The sequence below is a fragment of the Dipteris shenzhenensis genome, chromosome 13 (assembly GCF_047967505.1).
Source record: "Dipteris shenzhenensis isolate YYH24624 ecotype China chromosome 13, Dip_SZ_1.0, whole genome shotgun sequence".
NCBI classification, from domain to species: Eukaryota; Viridiplantae; Streptophyta; class Polypodiopsida; order Gleicheniales; family Dipteridaceae; genus Dipteris; species Dipteris shenzhenensis.
Window position 1 is genome coordinate 37,234,110 of NC_141608.1, and position 19,700 is coordinate 37,253,809.

Consider the following 19,700-nt stretch of genomic DNA (forward strand, 5'->3'; position numbering starts at 1 on the left):
TCACTTCTTACATATCACAACGGAGGGTTGTATTGATCCACCAAGAAACACGAAGATTCACCTACCCCCCTCGCTGAGGATCTCTCGTGGGTAGTTCCGAGTCTCTTCACACAGACTTCGTATTGAGAGCGGCAGAGCAGAGCGGTTACCCAGGGAGAGGCGTATATGCACACTATGTAAGGTTGAGACAGATGAGCATTTCATCTTCAGATGTCCTGTCTACTATGAGATCCGAGGGCGTTTCTACTGCCTCTTCAGAGATAGTTATGGAGTTTTGGCCCGTTTCCTCTCCTACCCAGACCAGCGATGTTTGGTTGCTTTCATTCATGAGGTGCTCAGACACTGCGATAGGATACTCCGAGCACGAAGAAAGGCGCAGACCTCCTCCTCGACTGATACTTCTCAAAGCTGTATCATGGAGTTCTTTCAGCCAGATCACATAGATCCCCACGAGGCAAGGCCTCGATATGACCGTGACCCGGAGCCTGTGACCCGACAGCTCAGACAGAGGGTTGACTCACAGATCATACTTGGGGACATCCCCTCCTTGTTTAGGGTCGGAGCCCGACCGACGGGGATCACACTGGCCCTAGTCACATGCAGAGCTATGACCAAGAGACATACCAAGACTGCACCCTTGGGGGGGCGACAACGCTCTATTGCTGACCTCTCCTCTTCCACAGCCCCATCCATCCTGATGTCCTCTTGCTGTTGATGATGATGATGATGGTTATGATGATGTCGACGATGATGCTAAGATTGATATATATATAGTCGAGATATGACTATGTTGTACTTAGAATTTAGTACTGTCATTTTGCATTTTCTGCATTCTGCATTGGTATGGATGCTCGTTTAGTAGCTCCACTACCATAGCTCATTGTATCAGGTTTCTCACAGTCTCATAGACCCATCTGTCTTCCCAAGACTTTAATAAACTTTCTTTCTTTCTTTCTTTCTAGGTACTCTAACCTGCTCTAGCACCATTTGGCTAGGATTCTTTCCCTCAACTCAGATATGCCTTGTACAGTTGGATTTGAAGCTTTTCACCCTCTTTTATGTCACGTTTGCACACATTGCAGTGACATTGAGGTGATTTGCTCTAGAGATTGGGGCTTTTTGGTCACATTTGCAGATTTTGCAGTGACATTTGCTCCTTTTGGTCACATTTTGGGGCTTTTGCAGTATTTGCCCTATTTTAACGTCATTTCCACTCCAACACTGGGGATTTTGTATCTATAGCTACAGATTGTGGGATCTTTTTAGATTTGCAGGTTATTTTGTCACATTTGCTTTATTTCAGCAAAATTTGGGGCTTTTGGTCATTTGCCCAAATTTGACAGTTTTGCCCTTCCAAAAATTGGGGGTTTTGTCAATTTTGTTGAAATTTGCAGTGACATTGGCTTGGTACAGCCAATTTTGGGCATTTGGTAAACATTGACATGCAGGAACATTGACATTGTCTTGGAATTGCAGCAGATTGAATCACATTTGCAACTTGCAGCACAATTTGGGGCTTTTTCCAATTTGCCCTCTTTTTGGCAAATTTGCTCTCTCAGATTTTGGGGCTTTTGCCAAATTTGCTGTCCATTGCAATGACATTTGCTTTATTCACCTCAATTTGGGTATATTATGCATTTGTCCCTTGATTTGGGCTTGTTGTATTGTCAGATTTGAAGCACGCAGCCTCCATCTGGGACATTTGCAGCTCAATTGATCATTGGATACATTTGCAGACATTTGCCCCTTGTTTTGGGCTGATATTTTTGCAAAACAGCTATCTTTGGCAGGGGGATCCTTTGACCGGACAGATATTGTTTTGCAAGTCATATTTTTGGGGACATCACGTGCATTTAGCTAATCGTTTGAGCAATCAATTTTTGGCTTGTCACTGCCAAACATTTGCTGTCATTTTCAGCCAGCCAGCTCACTTTGCAGTGAAAGCCTTGAGGCTACTCTTGAGCGCACACTTTTCCTTCAGGGATTTATTTTTGCCATGGGAAGCAACAATTGGATGGGTATGTTCTCAGCTGAGGACAAGCTCGATGGACCCAATTATCCCATGTGGTCATACATGGTGAAACATTTGCTGGTTGCCAAAAAATTTTGGGGTATTGTCTCAAGATCTGTCTCAAGATCGGATCTTCGACCTTCCTCTGTGGCATCCACTTCTGCTACTGCTACAGCCACTTCTGGATCTACTGCCACCGTTGGTGCAGCTGTTACAGCCACCTCTGGATCTACTATTACTCCAATGTCATGTGCAAGGATTGATATCTGACGTGTACTAGGTACACAGGACTAGCTCAGGTAGCCTGGGGAGGCTTAGAGCTAGGCAGGCTTGATTCTCGGGTTGAGTGGCAAGGGTACGGACTATTTATAGGTCTTCGCTATTTTTGGCGCTCGGGTCCCGAGTCTATAAAAGGGGCCCAGGGGGTTCAGTTCTCAGAGTGCAGTTGGGAGCAAGTTTCGTTCCCAGGTGCCAGGTCTGTTCTTGGATTGAGTCGCGGACTCGCGCCTGCATCTTAGCGTAGCCCAAGGCCCAGTGGTGGCAGATCCAGGGCTTCACAGCGCCACCTGGTGGTATGGGACACCAGGCTGGTTTGGATCTGATTGGGAGTTCGTGCCAGTAGCTCAGCTCGTGGCTCGGAGGGGACATCTCCTGATTCGGGATCATATCCCGTAGATGTCATGGTTGGGTGGTGAGCAGCCTGCTCAGTTCTCACGTGGTGTGTGTTTGTTTTACAGATCAGAGGTTTTAGGAGTGCGATGATGTGTCAGTTGGTATCAGAGCCAGGTTAACCAGTTGGTTGAAGACATGCTTCGGGCATATGTATCTAAGAGACAGTCTTCATGGGAAGATTATCTACCTATGATAGAATTTGCTTACAACAGTGCAAAGCATTCTAGTACTGGTTACAGTCCTTTTATGCTTATGTACGGGTTTCAACCTAAGTCACCAGTTATGGTTGGATTAAAAGGAATTCAAAATGATGCTGCTAAGAACTTCTTGCTAGATATGCAAGAAATGTTGCGATTTGCCAAGGAGTCTATTAGAAGTGCCCAAGATCGGGACAGATTTTATGCTAATAGACATCGTTCACCTAGAGAGTTCTCTGAAGGAACGATGGTATATTTGCGAATTCCTAAGGAATCCAAGAGCCTAAGTACTGGTTTGGTTCCGAAATTATCCCCCAGATACTGTGGCCCATTCAAGGTCATTAAAAGAACTGGACCAGTTGCATATCGACTAGAATTGCCTCCTGATGTTAAAGTCCATCCAGTCTTTCATGCCAGTAGACTGAAAGAAGTTTTGGGTGCGGAAGATCAACTTGTTTCTCCTCACGAGATAATAGAAGTTACAGATTTGACTTTTATTCCTCACGAACCTGAGTGTATTCTTGAATTTCGTGAAAGATAGATTTGAAATAGAACTATCACGGAATACAAGATCAAGTGGAAGGATCGTGTTGAGGAGGATGCAACATGGGAGACATTACAAAACCTCCAGAGAACATTTTCGGGTTTTTTAGCGAACTCAGGAGTGAGTTCTTAGAGGAGGGGGAGTATGTCATGTGCACGGATTGGTATCTGACGTGTACTAGGTACACAGGACTAGCTCAGGTAGCCTGGGGAGGCTTAGAGCTAGGCAGGCTTGATTCTCGGGTTGAGTGACAAGGGTACGGACTATTTATAGGTCTTCGCTATTTTTGGCGCTCGGGTCCCGAGTCTATAAAAGGGGCCCAGGGGGTTCAGTTCTCAGTGTGCAGTTGGGAGCAAGTTTCGTTCCCAAGTGCCAGGTCTGTTCCTGGATTGAGTCGCGGACGCGCGCCTGCATCTTAGCGTAGCCCAAGGCCCAGTGGCAGATCCAGGGCTTCACAGCGCCACCTGGTGGTATGGGACACCAGGCTGGTTTGGATCTGATTGGGAGTTCGTGCCAGTAGCTCAGCTCGTGGCTCGAAGGGGACATCTGCTGATTCGGGATCATATCCCGTAGATGTCATGGTTGGGTGGTGAGCAGCCTGCTCAGTTCTCACGTGGTGTGTGTTTGTTTTGCAGATCAGAGGTTTCAGGAGTGCGAGGATGTGTCATCCAGCCACACCTCCTACACCGGAACAAGCCAGATGGGATGGTAAAGATGCCCAAGCACATTCTATCATTGCTTTTTCGTTCAAGAGACATATCATTCCTCACATTTGGTCTTGCAAAACATCAAAGGCTGCATTGGACATCTTGGCTCACCAATGAGGCACGTGTTGCTTTCTTACGCAGGCAATTGGAGAATGTCAAAATGGAAGAGGGGGACAACATGGATGCATACATCACAAAAATCAAGGATTTTCAAGAGCAGCTCATTAATGTGGATGAAATTATTTCAGATGCTCAGGTAGTGTCCACGGCACTCAATGGACTTCCTGAGTCTTACCAGGGGTTTGCTATCGCACAAATCGTGTTGCTTCTCAAATCGCAAATCAGGCTTTTGTCGCTAATCACAAAAACAAGGGAAAGAACGGGCAAAATTACAGCAAACCCAAGCCTTCTAGAGGCTCACCTACTGCTGGACACTCATCTAATTCTGCCCCGTCTGATGCAAAGAAGAAAAACAGCAAACGTTGTAATTACTAGCGGAAGCCAGGACATGACATTTCTAAATGTCGCAAGCGCATCGCTTCTGAAAAGAAAAAGCAGCAAAAAGGACTTGTTGTCACTACTATTGCTGTCCCCCCAGATCATGGTCATGAGGCAACAAACATTGCTTACCATGAGTGGGCTTTCACGATGACATGCCAACCATGAGTGGGCTTTCACAATGACATGCCAGTACCATCCAGAGAAGCATGCTACAGCCTTGTCTGTCTTAGATTCTAAGTCAGATTGGTGCTTCGACAATGGTGCTTCTAAGCACATCACTTCTTGCTGATCACTCTTTCAGACATTGGGGGCTGCTCCACATGGTGGCACAGTGACATGTGCCAACAATGCATCATATCCCATGAAAGGGATTGGCCAGGTCGGGGTCACTATAGTTTCAAGTGATACGATCACGCTCATGGACGTTTTGTTTGTCCGAAGTATAAAAAAGAACCTCATCTCCATTGCAGCCATATCCTTGAATGGCTTTCGGGTTCTCTTCGATGGTTATCGATGTGCCGTGTATGACAACCGGTACAATGACATCATAGTACTTACTGGGTCACTTTCTTTTGGGCTATATCATCTTGATGTTTATGACAAACACCTTGCTATAGAGGCAAATTTGGTGGCTGAATCTGTAATTTCAGATTCCCACTTATGGCATGCGAGGTTGGGTCACCTCAACTACATAAGCTTGGTTAAAATGCATTCACAAAACATGGTGGTTGCTCTCCCACCCATGCATGCACCGGTTAAACATGTTTGTGAGTGATGCTTGTTGGGCAAAATGCACCGTTTCTCATTTCCAAAGGATGGGACAGTTGGTGCATCCACGAAGCTTCACCTTGTGCATAGTAATGTGTGCGGGCCGATGCAGACAGCATCTCTTGGGGGCTACCTTTACTTTTCTACCTTTGTGGATGACTACACCAGATTTGCTTGGATATATGGCATGAAGGCCAAATCTGATGTGTTCCCATGGTTCAGACATTGGCTTGCCATGGCTGAAAATGAATTAGGGAACAAGCTCCTTACTCTACGCACTAAGAGGGGGGGAGAGTACATGTCCCATGAATTCTCTGATTTTTTGGCAACTCGGGGTATTATTCATCAATGTACAGTGCCTTATATTCCGCAGCAGAACGGGCTGGCAGAGAGCAAAAATCGGTCAGAGATGGAAATGGGCACGTGCATGCTCAAAGGAAAGTCTTTGCCAAATAAGTTTTGGTTGGATGCTGTCATGTGCTCCAACTATATGCTCAATCAGGCACCCACAAAGGCATTGAAGAATATCACACCTTACGAGGCATGGCACGGTCGCAAACCTGAAATTTCTCATATGCGGGTTTTCGGGTCATTGGCTTATGCTCATGTGCCATCTTAGCTGAGGCACAAGCTTGAAGACAAAGCTGTAAAATGCATATTCATTGGTTATAGCGCAGAGAGCAAGGGATACAGGTTGTATCAGCCCAGCATGGGCAAGGTCATTGTCAGTAGGGATGTCGTATTCGCTGAAAATGTGCCTTTACCTTGGCTGAAATGGAAAAAACAGCCTACTCTTGATCCCTCAGATGTCTTTGATACATTGTTGCCTCTCTTTCAGTTGCCCCCCACAGATCCATAGCAGCCAGTGCAGAGTGTTGTGCCTTGCACTTCTACCAGTGCACATCTTCCTCCAATAGTTCCTGCTCAGCCTGATATGCCTTTAGTTGATGATCATGCTATTGAGCAAGCAGTTGCACAGGAGAGTGCTGTCATTAACCAGAAAAAATCAGTCCCGAGATGGCTTTTGGACACTCAAGGACAGCAAACAAGGTGAGCCTTTGCCAGCCCACACTAGAGGTGTGCATAAACAGAGGCATGGCAACCATTTGGCTGTAGCTTTGGTTGCTACTGCTTGCAATGAGGAGCCTTTATGTCACAAGGATGCCTTTGACAGCAAGGAATGGATGGATGCCATGAAGGCTGAGCTTGAATCCATTCATGCCAACAACACTTGGGAGTTGTGTTACTTGTCAGCAGGCAAGCGTGCCATTGGCACAAAGTGGGTCTACAAGAGGTGAAAAGGAAAGCTGATGGCAGTGTTGACCGCCTCAAAGCCCGCTTGGTTGCAAAGGGATATGCACAGCAGCACGGCATTGACTTTGAGGAGACCTTTGCTCCCACCTCACACACTACTACTATCAGGTGTGTTATTGCTATGGCATCTCATCAGCATTGGGAGGTTCATCGACTGGACATCAAGACTGACTGCCTTCATGGTGATCTTCAAGAAGAGGTCTATGTCACTCAGCCAGCCGGTTTTTAACAATTAGGTTCTAAAAATATGGTTTGCTGGCTCAGAAAAGCCCTCTATGGCTTGAAGCAGGCACCCCCGGCATGGTATGCGAAGATACATGCATTTTTGGTGGCTTTAAGAATAGCCCAATCAAGGCCACTCTTTATGTCCGAAAGAGTGCATCAGACTTTTTAATTCTGATTTTATATGTGGATGGCATGCTTATCACTGGGCTAGATATGGAAAAAATTGCAGATTTCAAGGCTTATTTACAGCATTCTTTTGCCATGACAGATATGGGTCAATTGCACTATTATTTGGGCATACAATTTGCATATGTTAAGGGGGGTATAATGATAAGTCAGTCCAAGTATATTGGACAGCTCCTTGATCGCTTCCAGTTCGAGGATTGGAAGCCAGTTTCTACTCCATTGGAGCTTGGCTTTCGTTTCTCCTCCGAGGATGAAAGTCCGTCATTTGATGCATCCCTTTATCAGCAGGCTGTTGGTTGCCTCATATACCTTTGTCATACCCGGCCTGATCTTCAGTATGCCATTTCCCAGCTCAGTAGGTACATGCACAAGCCTAGTACGCAGCATTGGCAAGCAGTGAAGTGGGTCTTTCGATACTTGAAGGCCACGCAGCATTTGGGTTTACTCTATGGCTCAGAGGCCCCACTTGTTTTGCATGCATTCACGGACAACGACTGGGCAAGATGTTACGACACTAGGGTGTCACACAGCAGCAACTGTTTTATGCTTGGAGCTTCATGCATCTCTTGGTTCAGCAAGAAGCAGCCTACAGTTGCCACATCCAGTTGTGAGGCTGAGTACAGAGTAGCTTTCATAGCTACAGTAGAGTGTGTTTGGCTTCGCAAGTTACTTGCAGATCTTGGTATCATTCAGCCCCGACTCTACTACAATCTACACCGACAACTTTGGCGTTTGCTAGAAACCCAGTGTTTCATGCACGCACAAAGCATATTGAAGTCCACTATCACTATGTTCGACAGCGACTGTTTGGTGGAGACATCCAGTTGTCCTATGTTCCCACCAAGGACAACATGGCAGATCTTTTCATGAGAGCTTTACCGCATCCCAAGCTTGAGGCATTTCAGCATGCTTTACACTTGGCTCCTTTTGTTACGTGAGGGATCACTCTGTACATATCATATGTTGCTATATCCCTCTGGGACGAATATGTGCAACCATGATGTAGTTTCTAGGTATTCCAAAGATATTTCCAGGATACTTCAGCCATACCATGGAGGGGGGTTTGTTAGCACTTAGCCCTGGTATGAGCCTTGTAGGTCAGATCAACTCTATGAGTTAACTTCTTTGGTCAACCATATGGTTGACTTGTAGGCCATATAGGCCACCCTTTGTATTTTCCTCTTATCTAGCTTGTTGTTTGCTTCTTGTTTGCTTCCCACACTCCACTCCGGTTCCATTGCTTCTTGCACCCAACAGAAAATGCCCCTCACCTTCTAGTACCTATATTATACATCAACATACACTATTGCATGGAAAAGATGGAGACGAAGAATAATCAATTTTTCACCAAGAATCCCACCGAAGTCATTAGTGGCCTCTCTCTCCACCTCACATCACCAAATGATGTGAATGGATACGACTAGAATTGAGCTCTTTCATGTGCATGGGCTATCCAAAACCAAGGGACGCATGCTTTTCGCCTACGGACGTACCTTGTTGATGAAGAGCCATGATCTTACGTCCACGACTGGACTAACTAGGGTATAGGCTTATCAAAGCCTAGGCCTAACTAACCTGGGATCGAGGAATAGATCTAAGGTCTAAGTCGAGGTTAGGAACAACCTAGGGTTGAGACCAAAGCTAGCAAAGGTGAGGTCTAGATCTTATGGATAGAGCTAGCCCGCTAAAGGCAAGGCATGGCTGAGCTATACTTGGCAAAGGGTGGCCACAAAGTAAAGTAAAGTTACTTTACGCATGCATGATAAAGTATAGGCTCACAACAGTATAGGCCAAGGGCTCATTATCGAGGTCCTAGGAGTGCGCTCCTCCGGGCATAGACCCACTAGCCTGAGAGCAACAGCTAGAGGAATGGCATGTGGTATCGGACGCATGTCTAGACTTCAAGGCTGGCTTGCCCTCTGCAATGGTCTAGACCCCTAGCTCGAGGGTGGCTCGACGTACAGAACCTACGGCTGGGAGGTGACCTGCTAGCTCCAACCCTTATGGGTTATATCCGGGTGCATCTCGTGGTCCAATAGGACTGTGGCTTGAAGTTGTACCTCACCAAGGTCTGGCGCTTACTAGACCTGTATAGGTGGTGTTTCATTTGGTATCAAAGCTAGCTTTGAGCTATGTAGAGTCCTGATATTATGAGGGAAAGCATAAATTCCCTTGGGAGTGCTTATCCTGGTAAAGGATGCACTGGGCCCGAAAGGGGGAACCAATGCGTATGGGATTAGTATCCCTCAAATATACGAGGTCAACAGCCACGACCCCACCTCAATAAACCATGCTCCAACACCAAATTGAAGGGTGAAGGCAATCGGCCATGTTAATGGCCTATCATACCGCTTTAGCGATGGTGACAAGAACAATGCATGGCTGGCTAGCCTGTTGTTCATGAAATCCACGCGATATCATATAGTTGAGTACAGGAAGACTAGTGACCTCCACCTATTGACATGGCTATGTCACTCGAATGACAACTGTATAGAAAGGAAGCTTCTTAAACTCAGCATGGCCAATGCTTTTGACTAAGCATAGGACGAGAGCAGTGAGTACTATTCAATTATAAATTCTTGTATCCTCTACCAGCATTCAGCATGGAGGATACATAGAATTCCTATTACACAAAGGATTAAGTAACCCGTCTACTATGACTATACTTTCCTATTGTTGAGGCAGGTTGAGAAGCGGAACCCTTAATTGAGGATCCCTTGAAGTAGCAAAGACGTAACTCTAGCAAGAGTGAAACCTTATGGACAAAATCCCTCAAGTCTGATGGACATAACAGTAGTCAAGTTGCATACTTGATTAGGTTCCACCATACCTTTCCCTCATGGCCATGGTATTGTGATACAAGTCTAGGATCCCTTATGTTTGTCTTCAAGGGAGGGAGAGAAGAGAAAACTTGTAATGATTTTCTAGAATCTAGCAATAGAGATTCAAGGATCTTGAAAATGATTCATGTAGACCTTGATTTGAAATTGGATACAATAAAGGTCTACACTTGATGATCCAAATAGGTCATCATGGCTTTTAGTAAAGTGATCAGCTTTACCAATGCTAGCCACATTTTGAACCTTACACCAAATATAAAATCAAGGGCCCATTGATAAAGATTATGAATTCCCTGCCACATAGGAATTCTGATGCATCCGCAATAGTATTTGTAGTGTCCCATACCCCAAAGGCATCAACTGATTGTGTGCTTCCTGCACCTGCACAACCCAATGCCCAACCCACTAGACACGGCTAAACAATTGCAAAAAAGCCCCAGACGGCCAAACTCTGGTGCAATCAATCCACCAAGCGCTTCCAAACAAGTCGCCTTTATGTGTACCTCCTAGCCACTACCCAACAGCAAAAATCAACCCTTCTTGGCAAGGAATCAATCTCAAGCGCAATAACCAACCAGCAACCAGTCCAGGAACGGCAAAAGCTAGCCTTCCTATGCCCAAAATCCACAGAAATCAGGTCACCTGGGCTGGAAAACCCTAGATCCTGCAAAGAATAGTTGATCTTGCCCTGGCACAGCCCAAAGACAGCTCAAAAAGAGACGCCCAAGCCTAGAAAGCTCCACAGTCAGCAACCACAACCCAAAAAGCAACCAAAACCAAGTCGAAATCCCTGTAAAAGCTCCTACTCAGCTCCAAAAGAGCCCACAACACCTGCAGCAGCCTTTGTGCAGCCTGGAAGCAGCAAAAACGAACTGATCTAGAGGCTCTTGGCACAAAAACGAATTTCTCTTTTTAGCTTCTGGTAGCCCTGGCAACCCACCAACAGCCCACAGACTGCCCTGGTAGTCAAAAATCGGCAAGGCGATGTGAACGAATAGCCCTGGAGCAGTTTCCCGGCCTGTGACTTGCCTCTCCCTTTTCATCTGTGGTCCAGAAAACAGCCCTCCAAGCAAATGTCGACTTTTTTGCTTGCTTTTTGGCCTCCTGCATGCCAAACACGTGTCTTGTGCTGATTTTAGAGTCCAGTGCCCAAAATAGCAATTTTTAATTGCACCACTCTTTTGGCCCCCTGCTGCACACTTTGGTCCAAGAAATTAATTGCCTAGTAACTGGGCCCACATTCACAATTTCCAAGGGCCCACTAGGAATTTTAATTTCCCAAATCCCGCACATGTGGCCACACTTTGGCGCCATAGAGTCTCAAGGCAGTCACGCGTAAATTACAGGAGTATCAAAAGTCCCATAAATTCACGTCCTCGTGACAGGGGGCCTAAAAAGGGACACCTAGCCCTTCACTCAAGGTCTACCCCTAGGTCATCAATGGTTAGCTTAACCCACTAATAAATTTTTGGGCACCCAATGTTTCATTGGGCCTTTGGAGCAACAAAACTAATCGTGATTTCCAGTGCCGCCTTTCTAAGCCTGTGCCTCCATCTCGCGTGCTGATTTGCGCCATCTCTGCCCACTTCAGCCGATTTGCTGCACTCAGGCCATCTGGACCTCACCAGCAGCCCTTGCTGCCCTCCAATCATGGCCCAGAAAACTCGGATCTGTGCCTGCCCTACGCCTCAGGCAGTGCCAAGAATCTGCACCAACTTCAGCGCCTAACATCTCTCCTGCAGTTTGCTTTCTGCCAGTGCCCAGATCTGCCCAATCCTTGCGCACCTGTTCCAGATTTCGGCCCTACAAAGTCTGCCCTTGTGGCCTCTTCTTGCTGCAATCAACCGTTGGTCTTTGCCTGCCCAAGACAGCAAACCCTCAATTCAAAATTGGAGCCTGAAGGATGTTATCAATTGCCTCGTCATCAGGACCCCCTCAAATTCGCAATTAAAGCTGTAACCTCTTCAGTCAGGATCTCACACTGCTCTCTCAGCCATATATTGCCCGGAAGTATTTGGTGCCAAGTGGCCTCTTCCTTTCTTTTTTAGGATGATATCTCAAAGCATATTTGTTGTTTGTCCCTCCACAAAATTACAGCAAATGAGAACCCCCTCATTAAGGGCATAAATTCCCCTGGTAATGCCTCAAGAACACCTTGGCATCTCCAATCACTCAATATCATGTTTCGATTGCACAACCAGCCCATTTTGGGGCCTTTGCATAATGGGTTTTTTGTGTCACATGCCCATCTAAAGACCTCGACCACATTCTTTACCTTCCGCAAGAGGCACCTCAAATCCATTACTTCCTCCGCAAGGTATAGGTTGCCTTTCACGAGACATGTAGATACCCAAAACCCTATATTCCCCACGAGTTTGCTGTCCACTTTGGCGAGATTTTTACGCATCTACTTCGGAATCTACAAGTTATTCTCTCCCATCTTCAGCCCCCAGATATCTGTTAGAGGTCAACATCTCCTGATGTCACCTAGAAAGGGCGCCTTGCTTGTGGGTGTGCCCGCCTAGTGAGTGAGGATACGGTAGAGAGTGAGGGCCTGTGTTGTGGGTGTGCCTGCCCCCCATGAGAGTAGGTTAGAGTGGCTGTCCAGGGCCTCTTGCACGTTACCACGGAGGCCATGGAGGTTCCTCACGTGAGGGCTGGAGAGCAGAGGGTGGGCCGACATGTAGGTCAGCCACCTTGGCTAGAGACAGCCCCTATTTTGAGGGGGGGGGGGGGGGGTGCCCTCTTTATAGGGCCATATGTAGCCCTAGCAGTCACACTTGCTCGTCGGCCCTACAGCAGGGTGGTCGGCCCCCTCCAGATCAGCCGACTAGGCGGGGGGGTTGCCTATATATAAGCCCCCCCATTCTCATTGTTTTTATGAGTTCATTGCGGGTCTGGCAGAGGAGCGGAGCCAGCCCAGTTGAGCACTTGAGGAGCAGGGTAGTGGAGCAGTTCATCCACTCCCCTGTGCTCCCAATCTCTTGGTTGTTGAGCTGTTTGTCAGAGCTCTCGAGCAGCCATTGGTTCCGAGGTTTTCCCCCAGTTGTAGGGTTTTTTCTCCAGAGATCACCTGCAGTTCTCCTATGCCTTTCTCTCTCCTTTCTCTCCTTCTCAGTGTGGGGTGTGTGTGAGATCTCCAAAGATCACCTTTACCTTGACCGTCTACTTGAATGGCACAAAAAACATCTACAACAAGTTTTTGAAGTTCTCTGAGGCAATTCTCTCGAAATCAACATCAAGAAAAGTGAGTTCTTCAAAACGCAACTTCAATATTTGGGACATGTATGTCATTTCTACTCAAGAAGGTAGAGGTAATCCATAATTGGCCTACTCCAATGAATGCTCATGATGTACGCTCTTTTCTTGGCTTGGCAAACTTCTACCATACAAAGGTCTACAGATTCTCCGAGATTGCAGCTCCTATGTCCGAATTATTAAGCAGCACAGCTTCAGTGGCTTTCCGAAACAGAGTATAGTTTCCAACAGCTCAAGTATGCACTCACTACAACACCTATTATGGCTATTGCTGACCCCAACCTTCCATTTGAGGTCATGACTGACGCTTCCAACATAGCTACAAGAGCAGTCTTGATACAAGCAGGCAGAATTATGGCTTTCGACAACAGCCATAAACATTCTGATATCCAAACCAAATATCCAATTTATGATAAGGAGTTTTTTGCTATTATTTATGCCTATTGCTCGTGGAAAAATCCTCTCATGGGAGCCACAAAGACAAATCATCACTCTTTGAAGTATATCTTCACTCAGCCAGTTATGAATGCTCGTCAAGCACGTTGGGTTGTGTTTCTAGCCAACTTTCACACGATCATTGAGAAACTACGCAATGTAGTTGCAGATGCTCTTAGCAGATTGCCTCTAGCTTCTACAATGGTGATCTCTACACTCTCTGTGGATATTCCGAATTCTTTCAAAGACAAATATCCAAGATAAAGACTTTGGCACAGCAGTACAGGTTCTTTCCAAGGATCAGCCTTCTACCTCGAAACAAAAGATTTTCTCATCCTACTCTTATGTTCATGACCATTTGTATTATCAAGATTGCATTTGTGTAACACACGACAAGGATGTTCAACGTCTTTTAATTAAAAAGCATCATGTGGTTCCTTATGCCGCACATCCTAGCTTAAACAAAACTTACAAGTTACTTAGTCACTTCCAGCACGACTTCCTCAGCCGCTTCCTATACCAACTGAAAGATGGGAAAGCATTTCCTTGGACTTTATTACAACATTGCCACGCTCTTCCAAGGGAAACACTTAGATTATGGTAGCCGCTGATCGATTATCCAAAATGACAGAGAAGTGACCAAGCTCCAGACATCACACGATTATTCATACAATATATCTTCCAACACCATGGATTCACTGACAATGGACTTAGGCATACCATGGTGCTTAAAGATCTGTGCCATGAAAAGCTTAGCCATATGATCTGCCTTTATGGTTTTGCGAACCGGAATGAAATGAGCTTGCTTGCTGAATCTATCAATGATAGTCCAAATCCTATCATTCCCTGACTTTGATCTTGGCGAATCAAAAATAAAGTCCATTGTAATACTTTCCCACGATGCCTGAGGCACGGAAAGAGGCATAAGTAGGCTAGGTGCCTTTCGTCTATCATACTTCACTTTCTGACACGTAAGGCATTCAATAACAAACTGATGTATTTCTGCATCTCTGGCCAAAAGAAATACCTCTATAGTGCTAGAGTTGTTGCTGTAATTCCTCTATGTCCAGCATAGGGAGGTGCATGGCATTCCTCCAAAATCTTTTTCCTCATCTCTTGGGTGATGCATAGGCAGTCATCTTTCATTAGATACCCATCTTTCAGGGAATAGTGACTGGTGGACTGCCCCTCTTTGCATTTGCTGTAAAATATCACCAAAATCTGCATCATTAGCATATTGCTCTCTCATGTCTTCCAGGTCCTGATGATAAGCAATTGTCACATTGTTGACCTGGGGTCTTCGAGACAAGGCATCTCCACTCTATTCCGAATTCCTGGGGTATGGACAATCTGAAAATGATACATTGACAGCATATTTGCCCATTTCATATGCTTCTCGAAAAGTTTTATCTGAGTCAAAAAGTATCTCAGACTTTGGTGATCTGTTTTAACAATAAAATCTGCACCCAAAAGATAGTGGTTCCATGTATGGATGGCATGGATTAGAGCCAATCAACAAAAGTCCAAGCAGGAGTCAGGAGATAAGTTCGGTGGAAATGTAACACCAATGAGTAACTATTGCTACTATTTTCGTGAGGAGAGACACAGTATGAAATCTTCTCCTCATCTTCATCTGAAGGACAACAGCATACCGGTCGCAAGAATTGATGTGGGCAAGAATTGATGCGAGCGGTCAACAGGAAGTACAATTTCCAGTCATTGGTGTGACTTGGTCCAGATCATAGAGATTAAGAACATGCAGGTGTTCACCCACCAAGATGTTGCAAATATGTTCCACAGCCATTCTTTCCTTCTGCATAAATAGCAGGAGCAAAGTCACAATGCTGTAGCATCTAAGCAACTAGAAGTTAAAACATAACCATATCATACCCACGGATAAAGACTGAATTATGTCAGCCTTTGACACACCACCAGAGCAAACTGATTTAAACGTCAAGATTCAACCTTGTGGTATGCATGACGTTAGGATTCTCACAATCACCCCATTACACACTCCAGACATCATTATAGGTACACCATGGCCCGATTAGCATAAGGCATACACAAATTGAAGGCATCATGTCATTACAATTCATGATGAAGACGGGGAACCCTTAAGGTTTTTCCACGGTTGACAACAGCGTTCTCCGTTCCCATACCATACATAGCCACAGGATGACACAGTTCAGCAAGACACCAGCCCAACGCAGTGGAGACAGACTTCGGCCCAATCAAAATGCAGGAGAAAGTGACGCCACATGGATCCAGTGCAGTGGACATTCCTTGGCTTCTACTTTATCTTTGGGCTTGTTAGCAGAGTCCACCCGAAGGGCCACGGCACAGTTTTTAGAAAACAGAGTGGAAACTGGGCCAACAAAATATTGGCCAAGAAGATTGAGATCTAAAACACAGCTTGAGAGGTCGACTAGACCTAGAAAAAGACAGCCTGGAAGGGAAACACGGAAGCCAGAAAATCAACCAAACTCACGGCCTCTGATCTCACTCTGCTCTAATACGCCGCAAGTTCAATTTATCTTACTCCCTCGTTCATTCCAAAAATCACATGCCTCACAGTGGCAACGTGATCATTGGAAAGCCTAGGAAGGGGCAAACGGGGTTGAAGATCAACATTGTACGAGACAAGAATCACATGGAAAGAACAAGGAAGTGTGGAACAGGGGACGCTAAGAAGAAAAAAGGCTCAATGGACAGGATGAAACGAAACGTCGGTAAAGCGAGAATACCTGGCCTTTGGAAAGAACTGTGAATGCTGGTGTCCTGCGAGGCTACGGCTGCGTCGTAGCAGAAGCTGGATCATCTTGCTTTCCCCTCTCTCTCCATATTTACAGACAGCTCTCCCGACTTCGGATAACTCCTACTCCATTAATTTGTTCATCTGTACTTTCCTCGAATGGCCATCACTCACGATGTATGCAATCGCAGCCCCTACGCTGCTTATATCACAAGAATTCCTATCATCGATGGAATGAAGAGCAACGGTACGAAAATACTTGCCGTATGGGAGGAAAGGCGAAAATCCGAACCTGGAGCGCATCTGAGGGGAATTTGGCGATCAAAATCTCCTTGCTCCTGTGTGTGCTTCGATAGATCGATCCTGGATTTCAAACAAAGCAGCAAAAATGTTGAAAACTTCCTCCTGCTCGTGAATTTCATACAGAGCACGCGTCTTGCACATCTGCAAACTCAACGGCGACCTGTCGGGAAGAGCGGCGAGGGAGAAGCGGAGGGAGAGGATGGAATCTGCTTGTGGTCGTCAGAGATGGAATCTCCTTGTCGTCGCCGGTTTCACTGGTTTCCGACCCGGCCATACGAGGTAGAATAGAAGCTGAGGGCCAGGATGGAATCCGCTTGTCGCCGTTTTACCGGCCACCCACCCCTCCACGGTGAGGGAGTCGGGAGGTTCAACAGATGATCATCATCATCATGGATGATGATCATCATCATGATGATGCACGGTGTGTTTTCATTTGTGACGCTGCTGACACATGTGTGTCCTCACGCTCGCCTCGAGAGCGAGCGCCACGTGGTGAGCTATTATTGTTCGATGAGGTGGATGACAAGTTCAACAGATGATGATGCATGGCACGTTTTCATCGCTGAGGTTGGCAACATGGGTGTCTAGTTGGCAGCGGTCTTGATCGGCACATGGAAGGAGTCACGAGTATAGCCAATATTTTGTAAATCGGTGTCTAGTAGTTGGTCGTAGTCTACTAGCCATTACGAGCATTTCTTGATCATACGATTTAGAGTGACACTCCCGCACAATCGGCACTCTTGACGAACAAGGGGAGGACCACAGGGAGCGCATTCAGCCAGCTTAGCCAATAGTTGGAATCTTCTCGGATTTCGATCTGGATGCTCGGCACATGGTCCTTTGTGGGTAACGGTGGGAGTTTCACGTGAGCTTCTGTTGATTACGTTAATCGGAAGCAGATGAACCGACTAGTGATCTTGATGGGCTAGGGGAAGAATGATGAGAGGGACAGAGAGGATGCTACGAGGAGAGAGCCGGAATTTTACATTTGAGAGGGCGAGGGGCAAGGGGAGGAATACAAATTCAGGAGCGGGAGACTAACACAAACCAATATTTGAATTTTTCTTTTTATTTTTTTAGTAGGTAATTTAGTTTAGAATAAAAGTTGAGCAGGGTCACATAAAGTTTTGTTGAAAATTCTACTAATTATGTGCCCCTACTGAACTTTTAAGTAGGGCACATGATAATAATGCATGATACTGAAATTTTTACCTATGGGGATTGGTAGAACCTATTCATTTAATAGTGGCCACATGTGAATCAATTCCTATCCCTAGTACTATCTAAAGAAGAAACTTAAAGATTCTTAAACGTAAATTTGTGCAAAATTGTGCTAGAATTTGATTCTATTATGGCAGGTAGCCTAAGGGGAAGTTTGTGTTTTGAGCTCTCCTTGATTGTCACAATCGTGAACGTTGATTTTACGTGAAACTAAAGGTGTTTTTAGCTTTTTTATGACAGGCAGCCTAGGGGGAAGTTTTGGATTCTTGAGCTCTCCTTGAGCCAAGTGTCCCACTTATAAGTCCTTGATTTACATTTGATTTAAAGGCCTACAATAGTCCTTCTAAAATTGACCCAAAATCATAAGCTTTTGAGAGGAAAAACTAGAGAGGCTTTTCTATGCTTTAAGGAGGAGGGAGATCATTTCTCAAAGTCAAAAAGCTTTGTCTTAATGTCATATGAACATCATTCAGGAAACTTTGTGGTAGTGACATGGATAACAATTGTGTGCCAATATGGAAGCCTGCAATCCCACATTTAAAGGTCCTTGTTCTAACTTCTCCTTTATGTAGATGGATGCAGGTGAGTTGGCACGCTTCTCAACCAGATTTGTAGATGGATTGAATATTACACTGAAGCACAAACTAGCATCGCCAGGATGAATGAACACTTTTCTATTCCCTATAGTACTTGCTGTTATTTTAAACATAGCTTTTTTATATCGCCCATAACTTTGAAAAGTGATCCATTTTCATATTGAATTGCTACACACATGGGTGTATTTTGGAAGAACATAGATATACCTAGTTAGGGATGAATTGCATATGAGAGATTTGGAGTAGAGGATATATCATTTTCTACTATATGAAGTTGGTTTGTACCACCAAAACTTCAAACAGAGAAATGACAGCAATGTTATGCATATCTTCAAATACTTTGAGAGTTTATTTTGATGGAAATAATAAAACTTGGAATACAATCAACCTATGATATTTGGGTCGTTCAAGGTGGTGGCGCTAAAAGAATTTGGTGCTTGGTTGTGTTTGGTGCTCCTCTACTCCACTTCACTAGCGTCTTCATCTGTGATGCTTCATTTGCACCTTCCTCCAAGGGTTTTCTTGCTTTGCCCTTTGATCTTGGTAGAGGTTGGTGATCCAGGACTTTCTCTCCTCAATCCCGCTTTGACAAAGCCTTCACCTTCATTGTTTCTCTATCAGGGAAGGTTGTAGCAAACCTCGCATCATGATTACTCACGTTGTTGGTGTTGCCTGTCAAATGAAACAAAAGGAGCGATTTTGGGTGTTTGTTATTTCGTCTTGCATGATTTCGTGAAGGTTATGGGTCAACAGCGAAAGGTGGCTCTGCACCACTCCTCTACCTATATAATCTATGGAGGACTCCAGTTGTGCATTGCCTCTCATATCTCTTAGTGTTTGCTTTTGCACTTGTCCTCTTACCTCACTATGGCCTCTCCCGTCGAGTTCTCTAGTGACTCCATGGAAACTGGTAGCTGAACCTTTGAGGGTGGTATTGTGTATACTCTTTTCTATGCATAATAAGCTACCTTCCTTCCTTCATTTCTTTGCTTATATTTGTAACTATTTATATGTGTCTCCAAAACATGTGATTGTTGCAACGACCAAAACTCCAAAAGTTTATCGATACTCTACATGTATCCCCCGTTGATGAGAAAGCCCCAGATGCATTCACCAATGGGTCATGCACCATCCCTGCTTCATGCAATGCGGGTGGAGCTATACTAAATG

At 45.4% G+C, this 19,700-nt stretch overlaps 2 protein-coding genes across 4 annotated transcripts in view; one reads left to right on the forward strand and one right to left on the reverse strand.

Moving 5' to 3' along the window:
* Window positions 1–16,956, reverse strand: part of LOC147895365 (protein Dr1 homolog) — a 34,139-nt gene extending 17,183 nt beyond the window's left edge. The window contains exons 1-4 of one of the 3 annotated variants that reach the window (XM_087383797.1): window positions 16,874–16,956; window positions 16,703–16,773; window positions 16,403–16,609; window positions 15,311–15,471 (exon numbers count right to left, since the gene is read on the reverse strand). The gene's annotated coding sequence lies outside the window, so the exon portion shown is untranslated. The other 2 variants (XM_087383799.1, XM_087383798.1) reach the window with 2 other exon arrangements.
* On the forward strand, window positions 7,015–13,922 carry LOC147895366 (uncharacterized). Its single transcript, XM_087383459.1, has 2 exons — window positions 7,015–7,420; window positions 13,411–13,922. The coding sequence occupies exons 1-2, from the start codon at window positions 7,015–7,017 to the stop codon at window positions 13,920–13,922; spliced, it is 918 nt and encodes a 305-aa protein (XP_087239585.1).
* Window positions 16,957–19,700: the final 2,744 nt, after the last annotated feature.